This window comes from Macrosteles quadrilineatus, unplaced genomic scaffold, assembly GCF_028750875.1.
Source record: "Macrosteles quadrilineatus isolate MER2022 unplaced genomic scaffold, UCM_ALF_1.0 Scaffold_9__3_contigs__length_116548681, whole genome shotgun sequence".
NCBI lineage: Eukaryota > Metazoa > Arthropoda > Insecta > Hemiptera > Cicadellidae > Macrosteles > Macrosteles quadrilineatus.
The window spans coordinates 71588039-71611825 of NW_026542602.1; the positions used below are offsets into that span (position 1 = coordinate 71588039).

The 23787-nt window shown below is 35.0% G+C and overlaps 1 protein-coding gene across 1 annotated transcript in view; it reads right to left on the reverse strand.

The window, feature by feature from the left end:
• Positions 1-265: 265 nt before the first annotated feature.
• LOC129004386 (sodium- and chloride-dependent transporter XTRP3-like) overlaps positions 266-23787 on the reverse strand; it is a 54933-nt gene continuing 31411 nt past the window's right edge. The window contains exons 2-15 of the mRNA XM_054432958.1: positions 19925-20131; positions 14051-14252; positions 11523-11638; positions 10543-10650; positions 9570-9653; positions 8257-8418; positions 7601-7711; positions 6159-6360; positions 5734-5924; positions 4777-4978; positions 4359-4518; positions 3674-3811; positions 2804-2929; positions 266-948 (exon numbers count right to left, since the gene is read on the reverse strand). Of these exons, the coding sequence (XP_054288933.1) occupies positions 753-948; positions 2804-2929; positions 3674-3811; positions 4359-4518; positions 4777-4978; positions 5734-5924; positions 6159-6360; positions 7601-7711; positions 8257-8418; positions 9570-9653; positions 10543-10650; positions 11523-11638; positions 14051-14252; positions 19925-20104 (2178 nt within the window). The 5' untranslated portion in view covers positions 20105-20131 and the 3' untranslated portion in view covers positions 266-752. The remainder of the gene's footprint in view (positions 949-2803; positions 2930-3673; positions 3812-4358; positions 4519-4776; positions 4979-5733; positions 5925-6158; positions 6361-7600; positions 7712-8256; positions 8419-9569; positions 9654-10542; positions 10651-11522; positions 11639-14050; positions 14253-19924; positions 20132-23787) is intronic.

Consider the following 23787-nt stretch of genomic DNA (forward strand, 5'->3'; position numbering starts at 1 on the left):
GGTCTGACTCATGATTACATCAATGTGGATTATTTTATTGCAAACTTGAATGGCATGAATACACATTGATCGTAAAACTCACGGAACATCCTTGAAATGATCTACAATGAACTTTTTGGACGGGGAGGATTATAGTTATGTCATCGATATATTACTTATCATTGTCAATGTACCGGTATAGCTGTTTTAAATTTTAAATTGTTGATATACGGTACATAATATTTTTTCCAAAGTGTGTAAGATATTGAAAGGACAGAGTGAAAAATCACAATGATGTTTTCAGTAAAAATGAAATGTTTAAGAGAATTAATCAGAGACTTGTGGAAAATAAAATAAACACTCATAATCTTATACGGTGGTTTAAAGACAATGAAATACCATTACGTTACACGGCGCATGGACAAGCCTGTGGCTACTGTTGGGATAAGATAACGCAAGTCGTCTGTCTGCAACAGCCGTGTTTGGCTTATCATCTGAAAATTAACCCTGAACTACCAATATTGAAAAGTTTTTTCCAGACTTTGATTTGGAAATAATAAATGTTTTCCTAACAGCTAAATGTAAACAAACAAGAAACTGAAAAAATATATCATTTAAAAACTTGTGGAACATCAATATCACTTTTCTCTCTGACCTTTCCGACTCAATCAGGTTATTTAAGGCCTACGTTACAGTGGATGAAGCATTGTTGATCATTTCTGTCGTTCTTAGCACCATTGGACATGACCGTGGGATGCAGTTGTGGAGACAGACTAAGACTCGTCGTCGTCATCATCGTCTGACGCACCCGTTGGGCAACACAACCCTTCCGTCCCATCCTCACGAATGCAGAATAATAAAGTCTCCGCTGCAGTAACTCGGTGTTCCACGATCCCGTGGAATTCTTTCAAGTCTTGTGCTGGAAACCAGGCTTTCTCGTTGTCGTCTATTATTACTATCCCAAAAGCTCTGGAACAGTCAAGATTTGTTTAGTTGTCATTATGTATAAAGTAGACTATAGATAAAAAAAGACAGCACAGTCTCATGTTAAAAATATGGCTAGTTTTAGAGTGAAATGGAAGTAGTTGAATTGAGCCAACGACAGAGTTTCTGATTTCAATTAAACTATTTCTGTTGAATACAACAACTTTTTGACCAAGGAAAACTGAATATACACCTCTACTGTAATTTATAACATAATTTTAAGTCACATCACCCATAATATTATCAAAAACTAAGGGAGAAAAGATAATTTTGACACTGGTACACTTCGTTATACTGGCTCATTCATTCAGGTACATTCTATTTTAATTAGTAATCGGCTCCAGCTGATCCATGAAGATGGTTGTCTACTTCAGTTTTCAAAGGTCGATGGTCCACAAATATTTGAATATCAGAAAGCTTATGTAATGTACAAAAAATCCAAATAAGGTTTTATGTCCACATTTTAATTCTTAGATTAAAATTTAAAAATATAACATTTTTTTGTCCTCAACAATTATTGCTTGAGCCCGGAATTGTTTTTCACATTACTTCAGGCTGGACCTAGGGGTTGCGGTATTATCACATTTTTTTTTAATCCATTGGTGACTACATATTGCAAAAATTTCATGATGGTTAGGTTTTAAGAAATTCTCTTGACATTCAAACGCAGTTAGAATAGAGGGACAAACAATGAAAGTACAAGAATTGCTACAAAAAAGGTTAATCACACTCTGAATGCCCCAATGTTGTTACCCATGTAGCACAGATGGTTGGGCCAACGTTGGCCAACTGTGGGACAGTTGGTCGATGGTTGGTTGGAGCTTCCACAACCAACCAACCGTTGTCCAACTGTATATCTCGTAGTTGGGCCAACCAATATTTACAACTGTGGACCAACATCGGTTCATTGTTAATGAAATACATTAATATGCATTGTTGGGTATCATACATCAAGCCAACCGTTGTCCAACCGTTTTTCACTCCGTTGGACCAACAAAAGATACTTTTGTTGGACCAACGATGGTCCATAGTTGAGTTTACACGACTTTCATTCTCTGGGTCTAGCTTTCACAACATAATTATAATAAAATATCTGGTTTTACAATACCTTTATCAGTTCCAAAAGTTTCCAAAAGTTTTTGGAACTGATAAAGGTATTGTAAAACCAGATATTTTACATATTACAGTTCCGGGGCTACAACAATGAATTTTAATAATTATAATAATGCAAATATTTTTTAAATTAATATTCTTTAACTTATTTGCAACAATTTAAGGGGAAAGAGTAATTAATCATATAACAGTCAATTATAATAGCATTAATAATCTAACGGTAATTAATTAATCTATATTCAAATACCAGTATCCTCTCTAACTCCAAAAAAAAAATAACTACTTATGATGCCTTAACAGATTAACAGAATCATATTATACTGTGTAGTATCAAAAATGTTTGAAGTATTGCGACCATTGCAACTGTCGGCTACTCTTTCACCACTTGAAAACTCTCTGTATCAACAATCACAGATAGCTCAGTGGTAAGGTAAGAGGCTTATAAGTCGAAGGACCCGGGTTCGAGACCCGTCTGGGCCAAAAAATTTTGTTCCAGCTTTTTTTTAAATTTGTTTTTATGAACTATTAATCAATTTACTCAACTAATAATTATGCTTTTCGTACTAAATCTTTATTATTTTGTGTGAAATAATTTTGGTTGGGCCATTGTTGGACAAAGGTTGGCTGGAAAACAGTTTAAAGAGGTGACATTTCTACCGTTGGCCAACTGTGTGGCTCCACAATTTACCAACGTTGGCCCAACCATCTGTGCTACATGGGTACTGACCTACAGATGGCGACTCCCGGGATCCACAGCACAGCTGCCAACACAAGACATCCGATAAGCAGCAGCGCCCACACTGGCCACTCCCGTGTCTCCGTTACACCCTTACTGGCGACCCACGCGGGGTATCTAGCAAACAGTGATAACCTTCCTCATACATGAAGTGACTGAAGCACAGTGAAATGTTGCACATAAATAAAGTTACAACTACTATTACTACCAGTGGGTGGTGGAATGAAAAAACGTAGGTGTGATATTCCCATCATATGCAGACGTCACCCAGATTGAAAACGCCATTTCACTATTCAGAACAAATTATAAAAACAATAACAAGCAAATCAAAACAAATACTTATGCCTTATTTTTCTATATCAAGGATGCATAGATGGTATGGAGCAGATGTAAAAAATAATTTGTCAACAATGAAAAACATATTAGAAAAGGTTTAAATACCTGATGCTATAATGCTGCTACTAAGCAATCCAATTTTGTTGTTAGCACAACTAGTTTCGGTGTCTGTGTCTGTGTGACACAATCATCAGGCTGCACAAGGATAGTTCTCAGTCTGGACTCAAACTCCGCCGGGTTAGCGTCGTCTGTTTTCTTAACTGATCAGTTACCATAAATGTCTCGTATTCGTGTTTGTTTAAATGTTTATTTATTTTTTTTGTGTAAATATGACGCTCTTCGTATGAAGAAAGATAACTGTCCTTGTGCAGCCTGATGATGGTGTCGCACAGACACAGACACCGAAACTAGTTGTGCTAACAACAAAATTGGATTGCTTAATAGCAGGTATTTAAACCTTTTCTAATATTATTTGGCAATCCGGAGGCTAACAACTACAATGAAAAACATATGATTAAGTTATACCCGCTGCCGTTGACTATGATTTCCGTGATGCTGGCTATAAGGATCAGCAGCATAGCCAAGGGAGAGAGATACTTCCAGCACAACAGCCAGTACCAGCCTGGCCGAGTCCCTGTCATCAGTTCTATGTCATCAGCAAACCTGCAACATCATCAGAGGATACTCTAGACTCATCAAAGTTGTTAGTAAAATCAAAATAAATTTATAATATTCATTGTGATCTTGTTCAAGGAAACAGTGTTAAAACACTTTGATATAATGAAGTATTCAGCGGTTTAATTCACTACTATCCTCTGCAGTGTGCTAGCTGTCCTCTGGAGATAACACTTTAAAAAGTCTCAAAAACCTTATTGTAAAGTTGTTTACGACTAGGAATTCCTTAGCCAATTTCTAAACTTATAAACATAGCGATTACAGTTGTATATTTTTCCTCAGTAGAAGAAGAAAGTTAAAAAGGCAAGTGTTAAAAATAAACTGAAAAATAAACATGGCAATATTTTATAAAAGAGAAATATATGCGTTGTTTAACCCGCATAGTTAGGGCCTATATATAGCCTACAAAAAAAGTCATAATACATTTACTTATTACCAATATTGCATTTAACATTTTAATTAAACCGAGAAAACAGAGTAATATATGATTATCTTTCACCTTTGAACACTTTACATGTTTTATGATTAAATTTACCTCTTGAGGCCATAAACGTATGAAACAGCTATACACTCAAAGAAGGCGATTATCAGAAGTGGAAAGTTGCCACTGAAGTTGTCGAAGAGGATGAAGACGTAATTTCCAGCTCCGTGGGCAAAACTCATTGATATAACACAGCATATCAAACACATCACCCCTGAAAAAAAGCAAAAGAAAAAGGGAATCAGAGTAATATTTATGGTTTACATTTCTTATATTCATTGAAATCAATATGGATTTTCTAAGTATTGCCATAGGTTAAACATACTCTCTTTTACAGTTAAACTACTTAGGATTTCCCCTATTCCCCCAACCTACCATACCCTGACTTTAACTATTGCAACTTCCTGTTTGTAATGTTCCTGTTCAAATGTTAAGGGACAAATTGTAAAGGAATTAACAAAGCTTGACTTACCTGTTAATATTTCTTTCCTGAGGTTGGGAAACAGCTTCATGTCTACTATAGAAGTGACAACGCCTTCTAGAGTCCCAAATTGGGAGTCGATTCCCAGAGTGAACAGCATGAGGAAGAACAGAACCGACCAGAACTGAGCTCCTGGAAACTGGTTGATGGCTTCGGTAAAGATGATGAAAGCCAATCCTGTGCCGGCAGCTGACTGAAATCAGAAGTGAAACACACAAATGATCACTGTTGTATTTTATTACAAAAAATAAAGTTTGAGAGTCTGTTTTAACTAAACCAACCAGTGGTTTACATTGAAATTAGCTCTTTATTGGGTCTTCCCAAACAGTTGAATGGAATAAAAATTCATTGGGTGAAACTTGCAGTACCGTAAAGTTTAATTGTTTTTATGAATGTATGAAGTTTTTATGAATATATATCTCTGATCTCTGGTTGGTAGTAATGATCTATCCTCTACTCCCTTTTTCAACATTATAATCCTAAATTTGAATTTGTATTTTATTTACAAAACCTTCAAATCAAAGGTTTACTGGTTCAATTCTAAAAAGAATAGATTCTACAATTAGTTGCAATTTATGTCACCAAGCCAATAATGAATGATGCTTAGTTGTCAACATCAGATAAACATTATACAGTGAATCAGAGCATGGACAGTTGCAAGAGAAATATGTTTAAAATGCTACTAGTGTAAATTAAAACAGTATATATATCCAAACAAACAATGTAAACAAATGTTAACATTGTTAACAATGTTAATTGTTACAAACAATGTAAGTATAGCATCACTGATGGTATGGACCGTTTTTAAGGCATTTGAAATAAATGCTCTTCCTAGCTCCTATAATATTAATACTGCCTGTTGTATTTATTTATAGGAATACATTTTCACAACAAAACAGGCTAACATTGCAACTTGTGTTTGTAGAATCTTTGTTTTATTCGACTCACACTGTCCAGCTCTTTCTCCAAGTCGCACTCTGGCAAGGGTGGCATTGTTGTGACGACGTCGCCCATCAATGCGACAGCCGAGCCCTCAGTCGGCAGCCGGGATAGGTCGACGTTTGTGTGACCGAACGTCGCAAAGATTGTTGCATTCCTCTCCTCCAGACAGCGCTCATAGTTCAGCGTAGCCTTGAATCCTGAGAACAATGTTAGATATCTACACATATTCAATCATGGAAGTTCAAGGTATTTAATTTACACTGTTTTCTAATTTATATTTACAATTCACAATATGTGACGTAAGGTCCCATTCTATTTTATAATAATTTCACCCCTACAAGCCAAAACAAATAGGATATCATTTATTTCTTACAATCTTTTCACAATACAACCTAAAGTACCCTACTGGTGAAGAATCAGCATACACTCACCGATGACAGAGAAGACGACGATGCCAGCAAACATAGATGTGAAGCAGTTAGTCATAGACACCATTATTGCATCTCTGTAGCAGTTGTTGTTGACAGGGTTGTAAGACGAGAAAGCTATCAAACCTCCGAACGCAAGACCGAGTGAGAAGAAAATCTGCGTCCCGGCCTCCAACCATACCACGGGGTCTGAGAGGGTGTACCACTGTTATACATGAGAGATTAGAACTGATTACATGGAAATATATGTGATACACCTACATATACCTGATATACCTACATTGTAGATATGTGTAATCATTAGATTAGTTGAGGATGGACGGATTATCTGTCCAATAGGTACATATAGAGCAACTAATACATAACACTCAAACTAAGTTGCACAGTCAATAAGTGAAGCTTTCCTGGAGAACTGCTTGGTTAGCATAATAGATATGAGGGAACCACGTCAACTGCTTATGTGCTATTTATTTATAATTATTTGTTGTTTTCCACATTTGATGACACACTGTACCGTATTTGGTATTCTAAACTTATTATAACAACTGACCATGAAAATCACGAAAAACATGTGATCAAAAATATTTATGTTTTATTATTCAAGTGTTAATAAAACTCAGATTATACGTATTTGAATAGATGTTGCTGCTTTAAAGCACTGGAATAAAATGGGTTCAGGATTTAACCATGATGACCAAGGGTCAAATAACTATGATACTAACACATTATGTGTAAAATGGAATGAGATGCCTTGAGCAGCTTTGCCACTGACTGTGACCATCTGTTTATTTAGGTGGGATCATTTATTAAAATGCAGTATGATGAAGAACAACTTCATCCAGTTTAGATAATAAAGCAGCTATTTATTTATCGAAGGAATTAGTTGGTATCCTACAACACCTCCATTTGGTCCTACTAGGCGATCATTATAACCACTCTTCAGAAAAACAGCTTTAGCTTAGAAATAGCTGGTCTCAGTCATCAACAAAGCTACACAAGGCAATTTACCTTGTTAAACTCATATTTTGGGGAAATATGCTCCTTATCATCTCCAGCTTAGTTTGTAATATGGTATTAACAATTAAACTTGAGTTTAAGTAAAATAACTTAGCACTATGATTACCAATGACCAATAAATTCTTCGACTTATATAAAGCCGGGTTTTCCTAGACGGGGAAGAGGTGTGCGGAGAGCGGAGGCCGGAGAGTGAAAAAGCGAGTAACATGGCATTCCGCTCCGCTTCTAGGAAAGCAGTAGGCCTAAATATAAGTTGCCTAAGACAAGAGGAGTCCGCACTCTGTGTTCCTCTCTCCGCGCTCCACTTCCGTGCCTAGGAAAACCCAGCTTAATAGGCTTTTAACATCATTGTCGTGTTGGTACAAAAAATTAACTATTATTAGCTAAACAAGTTTTCTATGAAGGTGATGACTTAAAAATTAAGTTACCTTTGGAGTAAATAAATGTCGTAACCCATCAGACATCCCGTGTAATGTTACACCACGGAAGAAAAATATTATCAGCACAATGTAGGGGAAAGTTGCTGTTACGTAAACAACCTGAAATGAAAAGTAAAATTGAGACAAGTTAAACATGTGAGTACCACAAGGGATAAGAGTTCATAAATTATAAAGATTATCTTGAATAAAATATATTGAACACTTAATTGTTGCTTATAAATTTGATTGAGTACCTACTGCAGTTTTTGAAATCTGAAGGCTGTTTTGTATTAGTGCTTTGTGCCAGGCATGAGTTAGAGTGTGCTAAGTGTTTTCTCTTGTGATTGGGTAAATATAACCGCAAGTGTAGATACTGTATAACTCATTAGCCATATACCATACTACTAGAATATGCAACATCAACAAATATGTATAACATTTCGATTGATATTAAAAAATTATAGTGTCTAAGTCCAAGTTGTTTAAACAACAAGAAGTAAATAGCAGACATACATATCCTAGACACAAACATACCTTTAAATTTCCAAATCACATGAGAAACAACATGAGAAAGATAAAACAAAAATAGCAACAATTTTTTTCCATGTTTGAAGAGAAAAGATCTATCAGAAACAGAGTATTTTAACTGCAACAGACAAACTTACCTTGCCTGAAGAAGCGATTCCTTTGATCATGCACATGTATACAAGAATCCAAGCTATGACGAGAGCAAATGCGATCTTCCAGTTGAAGGCCCGAGGATGGTCTATATCCTCCGAGACCATGAGTGTTGTGCGATACCAGAAATACTGGGTCGGTGTGCTTGCCTGTAAGAAATATTAAGCTTTTTACATTAGAAGTTAGTATAGCTCGTCAGTTGAGTGGATATAGTGCTTGTCTAGAAATGAATAAGTTGACAGATGATCCTGAGAAGAGTCAACATATTTTTATTGGCTTGAAACTGGGACTAAGTAGAAAAGGACCTAAGGAGACTGGGAAGGAAGGAAGAGGCGAGAGAAAGAGATGGAGGCATTTTGTTGGGAAGGCCAAAAGTACCTCTTTGGGGTACAGTTCGAGCAAAGTTTCTGTGCGCATCCAGATCTGGTTGGGTCTAGGCAAGGGGGTTGGCGGGGGTACTTTTGTGAAAACATTTGTTTTTTGCTACTCACTCACCCCTACCCCCAGCACTGTCAATAGCTGGTTCCCGTATTTTTTAATTTGGCTAGTAGCGACCCATCCACACGCACAGAAATTTTGGCCGATGGGTACCAGTGGCCATCACAGCACTAATTATGTAAAAAAAATTAAAACGATGCAGAAAAGCAATACATTAACAAAGCAAATATTTAGGTACAAAAATGTTTAAACTAGCAATTTTGTACCTACATTTTTAAAAATGTCCAGATCCCCTTTACTGGAGGTTATTCCGTACCCCTAGTCACCTGTCAATGGGATTTCAATAAATGACCCTGATAAAATAACCTGCAGATCTTTTTCAGCAACAAAGCTGTTATCTAATTCAACACTCACTTTGCACCCTGGTGTTTTAGCGTCAATCTAATCTAGTCTAAAAGGCTTCAAACAACACTTTAGCATTTATCTTTTAAGTCATTCATCTTTAAATCAATCCACGTTCCTTTTGGCTCCAAGGAAACATGTTTGTCAATTTTTGTGATCTAGCTTCATTGCACAGCTTATTTCACAGCTACTAGTCGACTACAGGTGATACAATAAGATTGGAAATAACTCCTTTGTCTACATTCTTATTTGTAAAGAATATTATTATTGTTATTATTGGAGGACCGTTTGAGAATATTTGTTTCAAAATTGTATTTGGATGTTATGTTAGTAAATTAAGCTAATTGATGTGAGTCTATACTTATCTATAATATTTCCGTTTGTTTTGACAAATGAACTATGATTTTTTTTACTTCAACGGTATCAATTCATCAAGTAAAACTGTAGAAAAGTTACTTACCACACATTCAGGCTCAGGAAGATACGTTCCGTTTTCAAAATATTTGTTCGGACATTCCGACCAAGGCAATTCAGATTGGAAACTCTGGAATAGTAAAAAAATATTATCAACATGAATTTTTAAAATAACACTTGATTACATTAAAATGGGGAAGATTTTTAATAGTATGGTAATCAGTCTTATTTACTAATAAACCATACATAAACCCAATTTTGGTTCATAATCATAAGTATATACAGTTTTTATAAACGATAATGTAACTAAAAAATATAAAACTTTATTGAAATTCATACTTGCAAATATATGTTTTTTTTTTTCAGAATTTATAGAAATTCTATAGTAGGCCTAAGTCAGCTGAAAATATTTGATTAGACGTAATATGTAATCACAATATTTTCATTCACTGCAAAAAGTGTTCTAAACAGCTATTACTACTGTATAACCATTGACTTTGGCTTTATGGAACAGCTCATGGAGCCAATTTTATTGTTAATCATGAAATTAACCCTAAAATAACATAAACAAAATGGGATGAGAAGAATATTTGTTGTTTGTTAGTATATGATGAGATCCAACTTGATTAACAAAAGCGCCAATCGAGTAGGCCTACATAATCCCTACAATTCGCAAATTCAGTAACAGCCTTGTGTTGATATCGTTGCATTAAACTTATTGATGGATGTATACTGATGAAACATCCATGAAGTTTTTGTGTATCTATGTTGTTAAAACGTCTCAATTATCCTCTCTCTAGTATGTGTTATCTATCTTTATGCCATTAACTCTTGAATCTTACTTTAGTCTATATTACCTTTAATGTGAAATCCAAACATGTAAGTGTTAAGTGAGCATTGCGTTGTGATAGTTGCATTTGAAACACTGACTACACTACACTGAGAATAAGTTAAGAGAATTATCATAGGCCTAGGCTAATCTAAAAGAAGTTTATATTTGTCATAATAGCAAACCATACCTGGACAAAATAAAAGAGGCACCACGCAATAATGGTGTTATAGTAGAGAGCAACGTTGAATGAAACCACAGCACTGCTGATACCAATCCCAGCGAGATACGGCGATACCTGGCAAAACCATCAATGAAAGTTTTATAGAAAAATGATTTTTAAATTTGTAATCACTGGATACTTAATGAACACTGGACTTAAAGTTAACAATGTTACCTCATTCACTGATGTGCATTTCACCACTGGTTGATCTAATTTTCAGAGTTACTTACTCTAAAATATAAAATTACATTTTAATCTACTATCATAGACCAACGCAAGTAGACTTCCCATCTCATTTCAAATTTTGAATCTCGTTTTTCGAGTCTAGTTTCATGATGGTGACACTGATGAGTGTTGACCAAATTTTTTTATGATTAGATCATGTGTTTGGTTAAACGAGGTTTTATGACTGAAATAATAAGAAACAAACTGTGAACAAAAAATGACCTCTACAGTGCACCAGTCTGAACTAACGATCACATTTTCTTCAGCTGATCTATAAGGATGAGAAATCTACTAAGCGAGTATGTTTTATCTATGTCTACTATTTACAAGTGTTTGTAAGTCACAATGTTTTATCAGATTGCTAGGATTACATAGTACAGTAGTGCGATAGTGGCGGGCACTGGTCGAGGTTCAGTTCCATCCAAATCACATAAGACTGGATATCTTTTCCTCGTAGATTAATATACTGGTTTGACCCATAAGGTTTACCTTTATCAGATAGCGAAAAGCCATTCATGATAGGATGGATTTGAACCCAAAACTTCTGACATCAAAGGTATCAACCAGTACCAAGGTACTCTACCAGTAGACTAGATTGCACCCCAATCATTTTTCATTAGGGGTATTGTTTAATTGCTGAGTGGTCAACAATACTATTAAGGTACACAAATATGAAAAACAATAATTACGGTAACCGTATTCAATGAAATGTTAGCAGTCACCTGATTCCAGACTCCTATGGCTCCTTTGCGCAATCTCTGACCAATCGCCAGCTCTAGATAGAAGATTGGAATACCTTCGATACACAGCATCACGAAGTAAGGAATCAGGAATGCACCTGTTAGAAGATAATGAGTTAATTACTGTGACAATTCAAGTCAGAATCGTATCAATTTCTAATGTTACATTAAAAATATACATCATAGATATTAAGGAAAAAAGTCAACAAGATTTAAAATTTAACTTAAAATTTATAGGTATTTGCTATGAATAAATCGCACTAAACAAGTACAGTAGTAATGTTTTTTTACAAGCTGTGAACGTGATTTGTCCAAACTACCAGACAACCTTTCAATAAAATAATTTAAAAAATAAAGTCTGGGGCTTAAAGTGTTCATCTTTAAAACTGAAGGTTTATGGTTCAATCCTGAGCAAGATATATTTTAGATTTTTTTTGTCTGTGACGAAATACTGATACCGATTATTTTAATTTGGCATCCAATAATGTTTAGATACATCGATACATGTTTGTGCACAAATACAGCTAAGGATGATTATCATACTAATATTTTTATCATAAAATTGAGGTGGTGTCTGTTTGTTTGTGCGGCTGCCATGACTAAAATACTAAACCGATACAGCCAAAATTAAACACACCAATAGTCCACATATCTAGGAATGTCATAGGCCTATTCACTTCCTTGAGTTTTTCTCGGGCCATGCCCCTTGGATGTCCAAGTTTTTAGGTGAGGTTTTCAAAAGTTATTGGACTCCATGGGAGCATGAGAAAATTCACAGCCTTTGTTTACCTTTGTGTTGACATTTCAATGTAAACAATCAGAACTGTTGAATGCTTATTTGAAAATTTCAGACAGCTGATCCAAACAAATAAAATAAAATATTTTACACAATTATTTCTAAAACTATGCCATTGATTATGGATTTAATGAAAGATTCTATAACCGTAAGTTATGACAATTATTTTATTGATACACTTTAATGTTAAGAGTAAGACAGATCAATGTAGGTCATACTTTTTTTATAAATTTTGTGGCTTTTTGTTTATAAATTTGAACTACTTTAACAAGTGTTTGGATTAGGTGGTAGTACATCTTCTAGTTGCGAAGCACGGTACAGAAGCTAGTTGATTACAAAACGTAAAAGGTTAATCTCATAACTTGTTAACAAATATGGGTTGAAAGATAAGTTGAAAGAGACAATATATATAAAGGATATGATTTTAGTGTTTGTATAAAGTCAATTCTAACACGGCTTATTAATATTCACAGTAAAAGAATAAACAATTTTTACAATCAAACAAAACAAAAAAGAGATCATTCACATTCAAATTGAGGTTATTTAGCTGAGAACCAGCATTGTTTATTCAATCCTTTGTCTGGATTTTATTCATCCTGGAAAACAACAGAGCAAAGCATTTATTTTGCATGGTCTATTCTAAACCTACAGCTCAACTTTTGTATTTCATAAGTAATATGCTTTAAAAATATGAAAACGTGAATAATTAGGTTTTCACCGTCACTTTGGCCATCAAGTAACACATTAAAATGATGTTTGTTTCTCGTGCAAATAAATCTCAAACATTATGTTGAGACTTTCCTGAAATTGGACTTGGTCAAAGTAACTAAATTGTTCACCTAGGCAGTAATTTCAGCTGAATCGATTTTGATTTATAAATAACTCGTTGGGTCCTTTTATGTATGAGTTCTTTCATTCAATGAAAAGGGAGACATTTTAGACATTGACAGGATTTTCACTGAGTTTTTATGGCTTTGTAAAATGTATCTATTTAAATAAAGTGATTAAAACAATTGTTGGCCTTAGTCACCAACAAGACTACAAGATCGCGCCACTCATTATACACTCATCTCCATTCATACTTGGCTTAAAATACCTACTTTGTATGGTCGCCATTTCAAAGAAAAGTATAAAAAAGTAAAAAGTATTGTTTCTGTTAAGCTGAAAACACATTATAAAAGGATAGTAAATTTGTAAACAATAATTGGATGAAATAAGTAATTTTAGGTTGGTATCAAAATTAAAAATTGCCGTATTGAAGAATTGGATTTATTCCCTTTGATAAATGGACCAAAACTAACTTATGAGTGTTTATTATCATTATATATTCTTTTGCTGTCCCAGGTCGAAGAACTTGATTTATATTAGAATATCTTTGTTTTTGTTGCCTGTGTTCTTGAGTGGGTAAGATGTGTGCTGCCCTATGCATTTTGCCAGCTTGTGTCCTCTTAAGTTATCTTCTTATCACTAACCCTATAGTCTTAAGTTTATCGTTTCAGTACCAGTACTTCATGTTTTGCAACTGCTCCATCTTTATATACACCCTCTTAAGAATAACGTCAATATGTGGCAGTTGCAATGAAACATGTTGTACTGCAACCTGCAACAACTTTCAAAGTAAATAAATATTTTTATCAATAAATTAAAAATCCAGAAGTAGGAAAAGCAATGCTGACAATTTTTACTTTTGGTAAAAAGTCCACCAATGTCTTACCTCCGCCATTCTTCTGCGCCAGATATGGGAAGCGCCAGACGTTGCCGAGACCGACAGCATAACCCACAGTCGCTAGGAGAAACGTAAGTTTTGAGTCCCACGATTCTCTCTCCTCTTCGCCAGCCTCAGGACGGAATATCGGTTTCCCCTCACTTGACCCTAGCTTGCTCTCCATACCACCTGACGTCTTGAGCATGGCTTGCTGGAACCATTAGTGTTCATTAGGTTTGACTTTCTTTTGTTATAGGGCTAGTGACATTTGTGTTTGGATCATTAAATGCTTTAACCATCAAGTGATCCCAACTCCTCAAATTTGTCTTGACAGAATTGAACCCGCCCTCTCTTGAACTGAAGTGTGAGATACTGACCACTTGGCTAGCAACATGTTGAAGTATTTCCGGTACTTACGTATTATACGGAGGCCACTTATTTTACAGCGCGCTGCGGCGGTTGGGTTAAGTTGGGTTATCATAAATATGTTTGTAGAACTTTTCTAGTTTCGTTATGAATCGAACTATACGAGATGAGTCATAAAAACTTATGATAACCCAACTTAACCCAACCGCCGCAGCGCGCTGTAAAATAAGTGGCCTCCGTATAATACGTAAGTACCGTATTTCCTTATTGACTGTCTGAAGTTTGTTAAATTATTATCAGCTGTTATTTTGCTATGTAAATATTAATGTTTATATTCATTGTAGAGAAAACAAGTACAAGATATGCCATCTAAATTGATTTTTGTTCCATTATAGCTTTTTAGTACAATTCTTTCATATTTAACAGTTATTCCTTTCCTTATATGTGTTGCCAAATTTAGCTACATTACAAACACCCTACTTTTATTGATTGTTATTCCAGTAACTGAATAGCTTAGCAGATAAACCTAAACACTGCAAATGATTGCGGCTAGCCTGCTAGTAATTAGCTGTAGCATGTTCAACGTTATAGGTGGATGATCCAGTCTTTATAAAAAAAATCTAAATACCGGTACATATGTCATGTGCAATCAAACAGTTATTATTCATGCTTTGTACAGATAGTGTGGTGGCTTAGCGAAATGATCGTGACCTGATGGATTAAAGCTAGAGACTTTGCACGTTTCTTCCATTCACTAAATACAAACAATTTATGAGGGGGTGCCCGATTTTAAGGTCCACCATCTTGAAATACGACGCCATCTTTGTTTTCTTTAGATGAATTTAACAAGTCGTTAAAAATGGCCTAATATCACCCAAAAGGACACATTTACGCCATTTTGTATATAACATGTTTTGTTCACAATTAGATTTGCTATAAAATGAGATAAAAACCATTTCTATAACTTCAATAGTCTTTAAGATATAAACTTTTAAAGTTGAAAATTTGATATATTCCTCTACGCTACATGTAGTTTTTGCTATATATCACCCAAACGGTCAACGGTACGTATCTGTTATTGAGATATATTTTATTCGTAATTAAATTTGCCACAAAATGAGATAAAAATCTCTAAGGTAGCTTAAGTAGTTTTGAAGATAGAAACTGTTAAAGTTATAAATTGTATTAGTACCTGTATGCAATAAGTCCGTGTATCTTAAGTACCCGCTCTTTGTTTTTCCTGCACGTATTGCGTTACCTAAAAATAGTAGTACTTTATAAAGTACTTCTTGACTTTTTTCCCCCAAGGGGGGTCGGCCCACAAGGAGTAAGTTGAAAATCTTAATTAAAGCATAGGTTAATACATATAAATGCTTATAAAATTGCTCTACTGAGTACGTTTTCGGTGCGGTTAAGCTACCTCTTCAGACACTTATTGCAGGTGGAGTATATTTGCATCCAAATCGTCCTGCTACCCAGTACTTAGAATTCTGTTCAACTTTTGAGGAGATCATGGTTGACAAATCCACTAAAAAATGTCTTTACTGGCTGGGGACTTCAATCTGCCATATGCAAAATGGCATGACATGGAACCCTCTTCTTGCTTTCGGGCCGTCAATGTTGTCTATGAGATCTGCCATCTTTTTTCAGTTACAGCAGCATAGCCTGATTGTAAAAAAGCATCATTCACTTTTGGAGATAAAACTTGAAACTACTTGTACAAATTGTCGTGTCAATGTTACAATGGTCCCTGACTTAAAAACATGCAATTCCCAGGGGAATTTTTAGCTTATTCAAAGATTACCTTACCCTGCTAGTGATGTTGACCAAGAATTTGCAGATCTGTGTAAATATATTTCAGAGATCGCGAGGATGTGTTCCTCCCCTCAAGAGCACCAAGAGAAGTGTAATCCCATGTTTTATTTTTTTTTATTTTTAAGTGAGACTACGTAAGCGATACAAACAGTACTCGAATGAACACGTATACATAGCTGGATATTAACACTATATCAACAGAGTAAATGATGTATATTAAGGCTTTTTGGGGTCACTTTAATAGAACCAAAGGAAGACAGCCAACTCCAACCATAGTACGACTCTGCGATGATTTCACTGAAAACTCTGAGGTGATGTGTAATGTTTTCCATACCTTTTTTTAATCTGCATATCAAGATGAGTCAGTGGATACATTTACTTTTAAATCAGACTTTGACTCTGCTTGACCGAATTTCATGGTACGTGTCGTGATGTTGAGGAGCACTTATCTCATCTGGATGCAAGGAATGGATCCGGCCCGGATGGCATTCCTCCAGCAATTCTGAAATACTGTTGCAGTGTGATTGCTCCACATAATACAGTGTATTTCAACCCATTGATGAAGCTTGGAAAGTTCCCTCAGGTTCTTAAAAATGGATATGTGCTACCAATTTTCAAGAAAGGTGGCCCATCTGATGTCTATTATCGTCCAGTGGTGATACAACCTACATTGGCTAATAAGCTATTTCAAGCAATTCTACTTCATAGACCCTCTTTCTCTTTGGACACTATCATCGTGCCCTGTCAGCATGGATTCAAGAAAGGGTGATCTGCCTCGACCAATTTAGTTCTGGACCATGGTGACATTATACAAGCCTTTTCTCGTAAACATAATGACGATTCTGTCTTTTTGGACCTATCCAAGGCTTTCGACCGTGTCAGTCACACTTATCTCGTGGCAAAGTTTGGTGGATTGGGGATCAATGAATCATACTCGTATTTGTGGAATCACTTTTTAACCGTGACATTTGCTGGAGTGAAGTCTTGTGAGTTTGAAGCTTCTTCTGGTGTCCCTAAAGGATCGCTACTGGGACCAATTTTATTTTCAATATTCATTAATGGTATGGCTGACGTTGTCAAAGATTCTAGACAATTGCTGTTTGCTGACGATGAAAAAGTATACAGAGAGGTCATTACAAGATTTTCAGTGCCTCCAACAGGACATCATTGGAATTTCAATGTGGTCTATACAAAATATAATGCTTTTGAATGAATCCAATTGCATGGTAGTTTTATTCAACAGGACATCAACAAACTCTCCTTTTAACTATTCAATAAATGGGAAAGCACTTGTTAGATCCACCTCTGTCAACGACCTCGGAGTATCATTCACATCATTTCTCAACCCTGATTATAATGTTAACTGGTTAACAAGGAAAGCGAACTCAGCCCTTGGTTTCATTCTGAGAGTATCCAGAAATGGCTTCTCTGTGTGGGCATTAAGGGCGTTATTCGTCAGCCAGCGTGACCCTTGTTGGAATATTGTTCTCCTGTATGGTCCCCATTTATACAGTTGGTCTTTCACAGGACATCGAAAGATTGCAGCTCTTTTTTTAAGAATCGTAGGACTTCGTCTGGGACACCCATTCAGAGATGTACCCATTGAGGATCTTCGACAGCATCTTCGGTTAAACCACTTGAGTTCTCGAAGGCGTATTGCTGACCTGGTTTTCCTGGGAAAGCTTCTCATTGCAGAACTTGACTCTCCTGAGCTGCTGAGCAGAATCAATTTTCGCTGCTCCAGACGACCATCCTGATCCCATTTGACCTATTTGAAAGGGGATGATATCATTCTACAGTATATAACTACAACAGCACGCTACCAAGACTACATCGTTTGGGAAACAGTATTCCTAAAAATCTCGACTTTTATCCCGTCAAGTTTAATTATGGCCTATGCTTTTATTTAAGATTTTCAACTAACTCCTTGTGGGCCGACCCCCCTTGGGGGAAAAAAGTCAAGAAGTACTTTATAAAGTACTATTTTAGGTCCAGTATTGATGTGTGAAGTTGCAGTCTTCTAACGCAATACGTGAAGGCAAAACAAAGAGCGGGTACTTAAGATACACGGACTTATTGCATACAGGTATTAATACAATTTATAACTTTAACAGTTTCTATCTTCAAAACTATTTAAGCTACCTTAGAGATTTTTATCTCATTTTGTAGCAAATTTAATTACGAATAAAATATATCATAACAGATAACAGATACGTACCGTTGACCGTTTGGGTGATATGTAGCAAAAACTACATGTAGCGTAGAGGAATATATCAAATTTTCAACTTTAAAAGTTTATATCTTAAAGACTATTGAAGTTATAGAAATGGTTTATATCTCATTTTATAGCAAATTTAATTGTGAACAAAACATGTTATGTACAAAATTGCGTAAATGTGTCCTTTTGGGTGATATTAGACCATTTTTAACGACTTGTTAAATTCCTCTAAAGAAAACAAAGATGGCGTCGTATTTCAAGATGGCGGACCTAAAAATCGGGCACCCCCCCATAAATTGTTTGTATTAAGGGTATGGAAGAAGTGTGCAAAAGCTGCAGCTTTAATCCATCAGGTCACGATCCTTGCTGATTTTGTCTCTAAGCCACCACACTAAGAGGGATGGATATAGTAACAAGACATAAGTTTAGATCTTACCAGTATTATAAAAATATAACAGAGAAAATAGAAGATTTGCATTATTTAGGAATATAGGGAGGGATTTCTGACTCTGATAAATTAAGGAATAAGTGAATTGTATTTTTCAACTCTCCTACAGATAGAATCATAAATACCTATACTTTAAGATTGTAGAAGAAAATGTTGTTGGCCGAGTTACACTTTAGATTTATCACCGAACTCAAAAGCTTATTGGTTTGGTTAACAATGCTTCCTAAGAACAGGCCGATGTTAGCTAATAACAAGACAAGAGTTAGGGCCATTTTCCTCCAAAAATTATTTGAATTGCCGCTGGTGATAAAAATCACATTATTCAAATAAATAAATGAAATTCTCCACACAATGTAGTAAATAATCGTAGAGATTAATGTTCTACGGGAAGGTTGCAAGACAAATATAGAGGTGGATCAATCCAGCTCACAGTTGGTTGGCTCAAATCGCTTGACTTCACAAACCTCCTTTGATTGAAACTGTTTCCTTTCCTTCTTCATAATCTCCTTTTTTTGTCAGAATAAAGATTACAAATCTTAAGTGAAATCTTGCAAGAATATCTAAAGGTAATGCTAAGTTGCTTTAATTGATTTCTTTATTTTATAACAATGTTTTTTTTCCAAAATGTAAATGTTGGTAACTAGTTTAAATATTACAACAGTCATCAGTTTTACAAATCCACAGAAATATTGTCACCTGTGTGACTTTTCCCACTTTCAGAATTACAGTTCCATGGTTTCAATCTTGAAGCTGTACTATCCACATCCCACTACTAACCATGGTCAGCTACTGTTGACATAATCTAAGAGATTATTGAAGACATGTTTCACTGCAATTAGTTAAAACAAAGATTTACGTTTCTGATTTGGAATCCCGTCCTCAGGTGGGAAAGTATTTAAAATACAATAGTACAAACAAGCCAAGCTTCATTAGGGAAACAGAGTTTGTAACACCTGTGAAAGGTGTGTCTAGAATGATACAAAATTTTACTTTTCGATAACTAAAGCTCATCTCCTAGAGCCATCTTACACTCTACCTTGACACCGGGGCTCGTATCGTCAAAGCCAGCGTTTGTTGCGCCATAGCTTGCCATGTTTCCTCCATTCTCCAGGACCAATCGGCCGCGGAGTTCTTTCATCTCAACTCGGTCCAGAGAGCGTTGAGGGTTGAGATCTCTGGAGCTCTGACGTCGCACCAGATGTGCGGTGTTAGCCATGACTCACTGCCGCATGGCTGCCAACCTCTGCAAAAATAATCCATGGTTACTTTATGTAGTTCTTAAATATATAATAAGGTGTCAAAGTTGACTGTGATACTATTATTGTGGTAAGCTCAGGATAACATGGAGGAACTAGTGGAAAGACACTTTTTTATAAATATGTTAAACACACTTATAACAATATATTTTTATCACACTAATTTAGTATAAGATTAAGATCTAATCTAAAATATTGTATTTTCACCTTGCTAAAAAAATCTTCCAGTGGTATTTCCAATGAAGGAGTTACAAATACTTTTTTCTTTTAGCGTTTCTCTATGCCAGTAGCATTTTTTAAAGATTTTTGTAAGAAAATGGTAAAAAGGTACCTGATTGAGGGGAGCAAAGCAAAGATCTTTTGGGAATTAACTTCAATGCAATCTTTATAACAATTAATTTCAATAACGGCTGAACATATATTATAGCCAAACTTACCAAGGTTGTTTTGTCAAATGTTTGGATGGCTTAGATGTAACCAATTTTTATTTTTATAATGCCTATATAATTTTAAAGTAACCCAAAATTTTTGAATTTTAACATTGGGTCTTATGGGTTACCATGATGGTTACAAAATAAGGATGTATATTTTAAACAAAACAATGAATCATTGCATATGTTAAAATCAAGCCACGACTTGAACACAGTAAACAAGGAAAAATATTTGGATGATGACAAAACTAATCAAATACCACAGAGATAGTTTTAGATTTACATTTAAGTCGCAATTTGGAAACGACCACTGATAGAATAGGTACAGTCATGGATAGAACATACTTTCTTAGGTGCATTAACAAATTTGATTTATGTATTTAATTAAGGTTATTATAACAAATAACATTTTATCTTAAACAATTTGTCAGTGAATCACATACATGGATCATCTCATAAATAGCAAACTGAAAAAGGTCCACGACTGGGGAGTTGTGAAGGAAGTAGTAAAAACAAACAGTCCGGTGTGTGGGAACCGTCTGTGGCAGTTAGATTAATGTATCTGCAATCTTAAAATTCTCTAGGAAGGGGGAAACAGGTCCATGACGTAGGAAGTGGTAAAGGCTAGCAGTGAGAGTGTTGGAACATTTGTATTTTGTATTTGTATTTTACATTTGTATTTGTATTTACATTTGTGTTTGTAATTTTGTATATCTATAAAAATATTTTTTTTATTTATTGCTTTATTAAAAGTCATGAAACATGATTGCTCCGCTCAACCGGCTTTCATTGCTATGAAAGCAATCCTAGTTATATATGCCATGAATCGAACTCTTCCCCTCCCACCAAGGTGTGAAACTCGAACAACTAGTCTAGCAACAGATGTGTCAGAATTTGTTCCTAAAAAGAACAACTTAACTTAATAAAACCGTACCGGAGTACAACATAAAAAACAATGGATTCCCCTGCAATAACTTAATGTTCCTCATCACTTATTTACAATATGCAAAATTTTGTAAAAATCCATGATAGACAATGCTATGAGATAAAAACCACCCTGTGAAAACATGGACAAAGATAAGGCATGCAGCACATCCTGCTTGTTGGATAAATGGGAAGTAGCTAATGATCATTACTGGGCTCATTAAAACAATCAGACTTCCTAGATCCCCCTACTTAACATCCCCCCTCACTTGCTTCCACTTCAGTGTTGATGGGCTCCTATCTACCTGTCTTTCTTTATCAGGATAGGGGTTTTATCCTGAAAGAGTTCAATTTGAAAATAATTGTGAGACAAAAAATATAAATAAATATAATGGGTTAGTTCAAATTCATTTTTCTAAAAAGAAATCGACAGTTTTGAAAAATATCTGCACTTTTGTAATAACCATATACATCCTAACCACAATCAAAGTCAAACTGTAAATTCAATAATGAAATCTAATTGAGGATTAGGGAAATTATATCGAGGAAAGAAGTAAATTTATGACTCCCTCAAAACATTATACAGTAATTTGTTTAGCTTCGGGGTATTTATTAATTTTCCAACTTAAAGTCAGGTACCTACTTTAAAATTCAACTGAGTACTTTTGGTAGATCAATTACTCATAAAAGTAACAACTACACTTGGAAACAAATTGGTTTTAAAAAAATCCTGGCTTCAAACAGCTTGATCGCTAATGTTAATTTAATGTTGTAAAATGCATGTCAAATGTATGTTATCAGAAATAAATGTGTATAGTAGATATACCTAACACAATAAGGATTTCCTCTGTAACATCGCTTTTTCAGTTTTCCGCCTGAAACAATTTTCACAATCGAGTTATCGTTTTTGATCCAGCGCACCTGCCAACAGTAACAAAAAAGGTATATTTATGGTTTCACCCCCTTGCGTTTGATCATGGTGGAAGGAGAATACATAGATGTGCTATTCCAGTCATATGCTGACGTCACCCAGACTGCAAACACCAATTTTACCGTTTAGAAAAAAACAATAAAAACAAAAACAATCAAATCAAAACAAATATACTTATATGGCAATACAATCAGGTGATTTTTTTGTTTGCAATCTGGGTGACGTCATCATGACGGGAATAGCACACCTAATGTATTTTCCTTCCACCATGGCATTTGATTTACCATTTCGGTACTTTCCTGTTAAAGGGAACATTCATTATTATCGATGATTTTTTCTCGATATATCGATGTTTTTGTTTTCCGATCCATTACAAATTGACAACAAGAAATGAAACTGTTCTAAGCTAACCTAACATAACCAACCATACTTGCTGTACCATTTAAAAATTCCGTTTGGGTTTGAATATAAAAGGCAAGTTATAAACACGGAATTTTTAAATGTTACAGCAAGTTTGGTTAGTTATGTTAGGTTATTTATTTTAGAACAGTTTAATTTCATTAATGTTTGTTGATACTGAACAATATTTTTCGTAATTGTCAGCTGATATGTTTCAATTTGTTAATATCGATATATCGAGAAAAAAATCATCGATAATAATGAATGTCCCCTTTAACAGGAAAGTACCTTTATTTCTAGAGTCCACTTTAAAAGATCCAGTAATGCTGACCAACTTCCTTTATAACAATGTAAAATGTGATTTGGAATTTGACAGCTAATCCATAGTCATTATGTTTAACCACAGACTGATGGTAAACAAGAGACAGAACAGTTTGTATTGGTTTGTATTTTTAAACAGCAGGATAAAGATTTTTTATTGTTGTTACCTGGTTGAGGTAGGGTGGATAAACATATCTTTATAGTGTAGACTTTATATAAACAAATTGAATATTTTGTAAACTAGTAGTTTTTATTCCCCTAATAACTGTATTAAACAAACACAATCTTTGAAGTGTGAATGAGTATTGCATTGGATTAGTTTTGAACCCTCTATTATAATTCAAAATTTGCAAAAGGGTCGCTTATGTTAAATAATACAGGAACCACTTAAGCTCGACCTCATATCAATTGTTTTGGCACAGCTCTAAATGTCATTTTCCATGCATTGTACGACTCTCATGAAGTCAGGGGTTGTAAAATGACATTGCAAAGCATAAATCATTCCGTTTAGTGACAGTGAGCTAGTACGCTTATTTAGTTGAACTGTTAAACCAGTTATTTGAGAATGAGGGGTTTAAAGTATGTTCCAACCTAAAATACATTTAGTATTCAATCTTATAACTGTAAATACTGTACT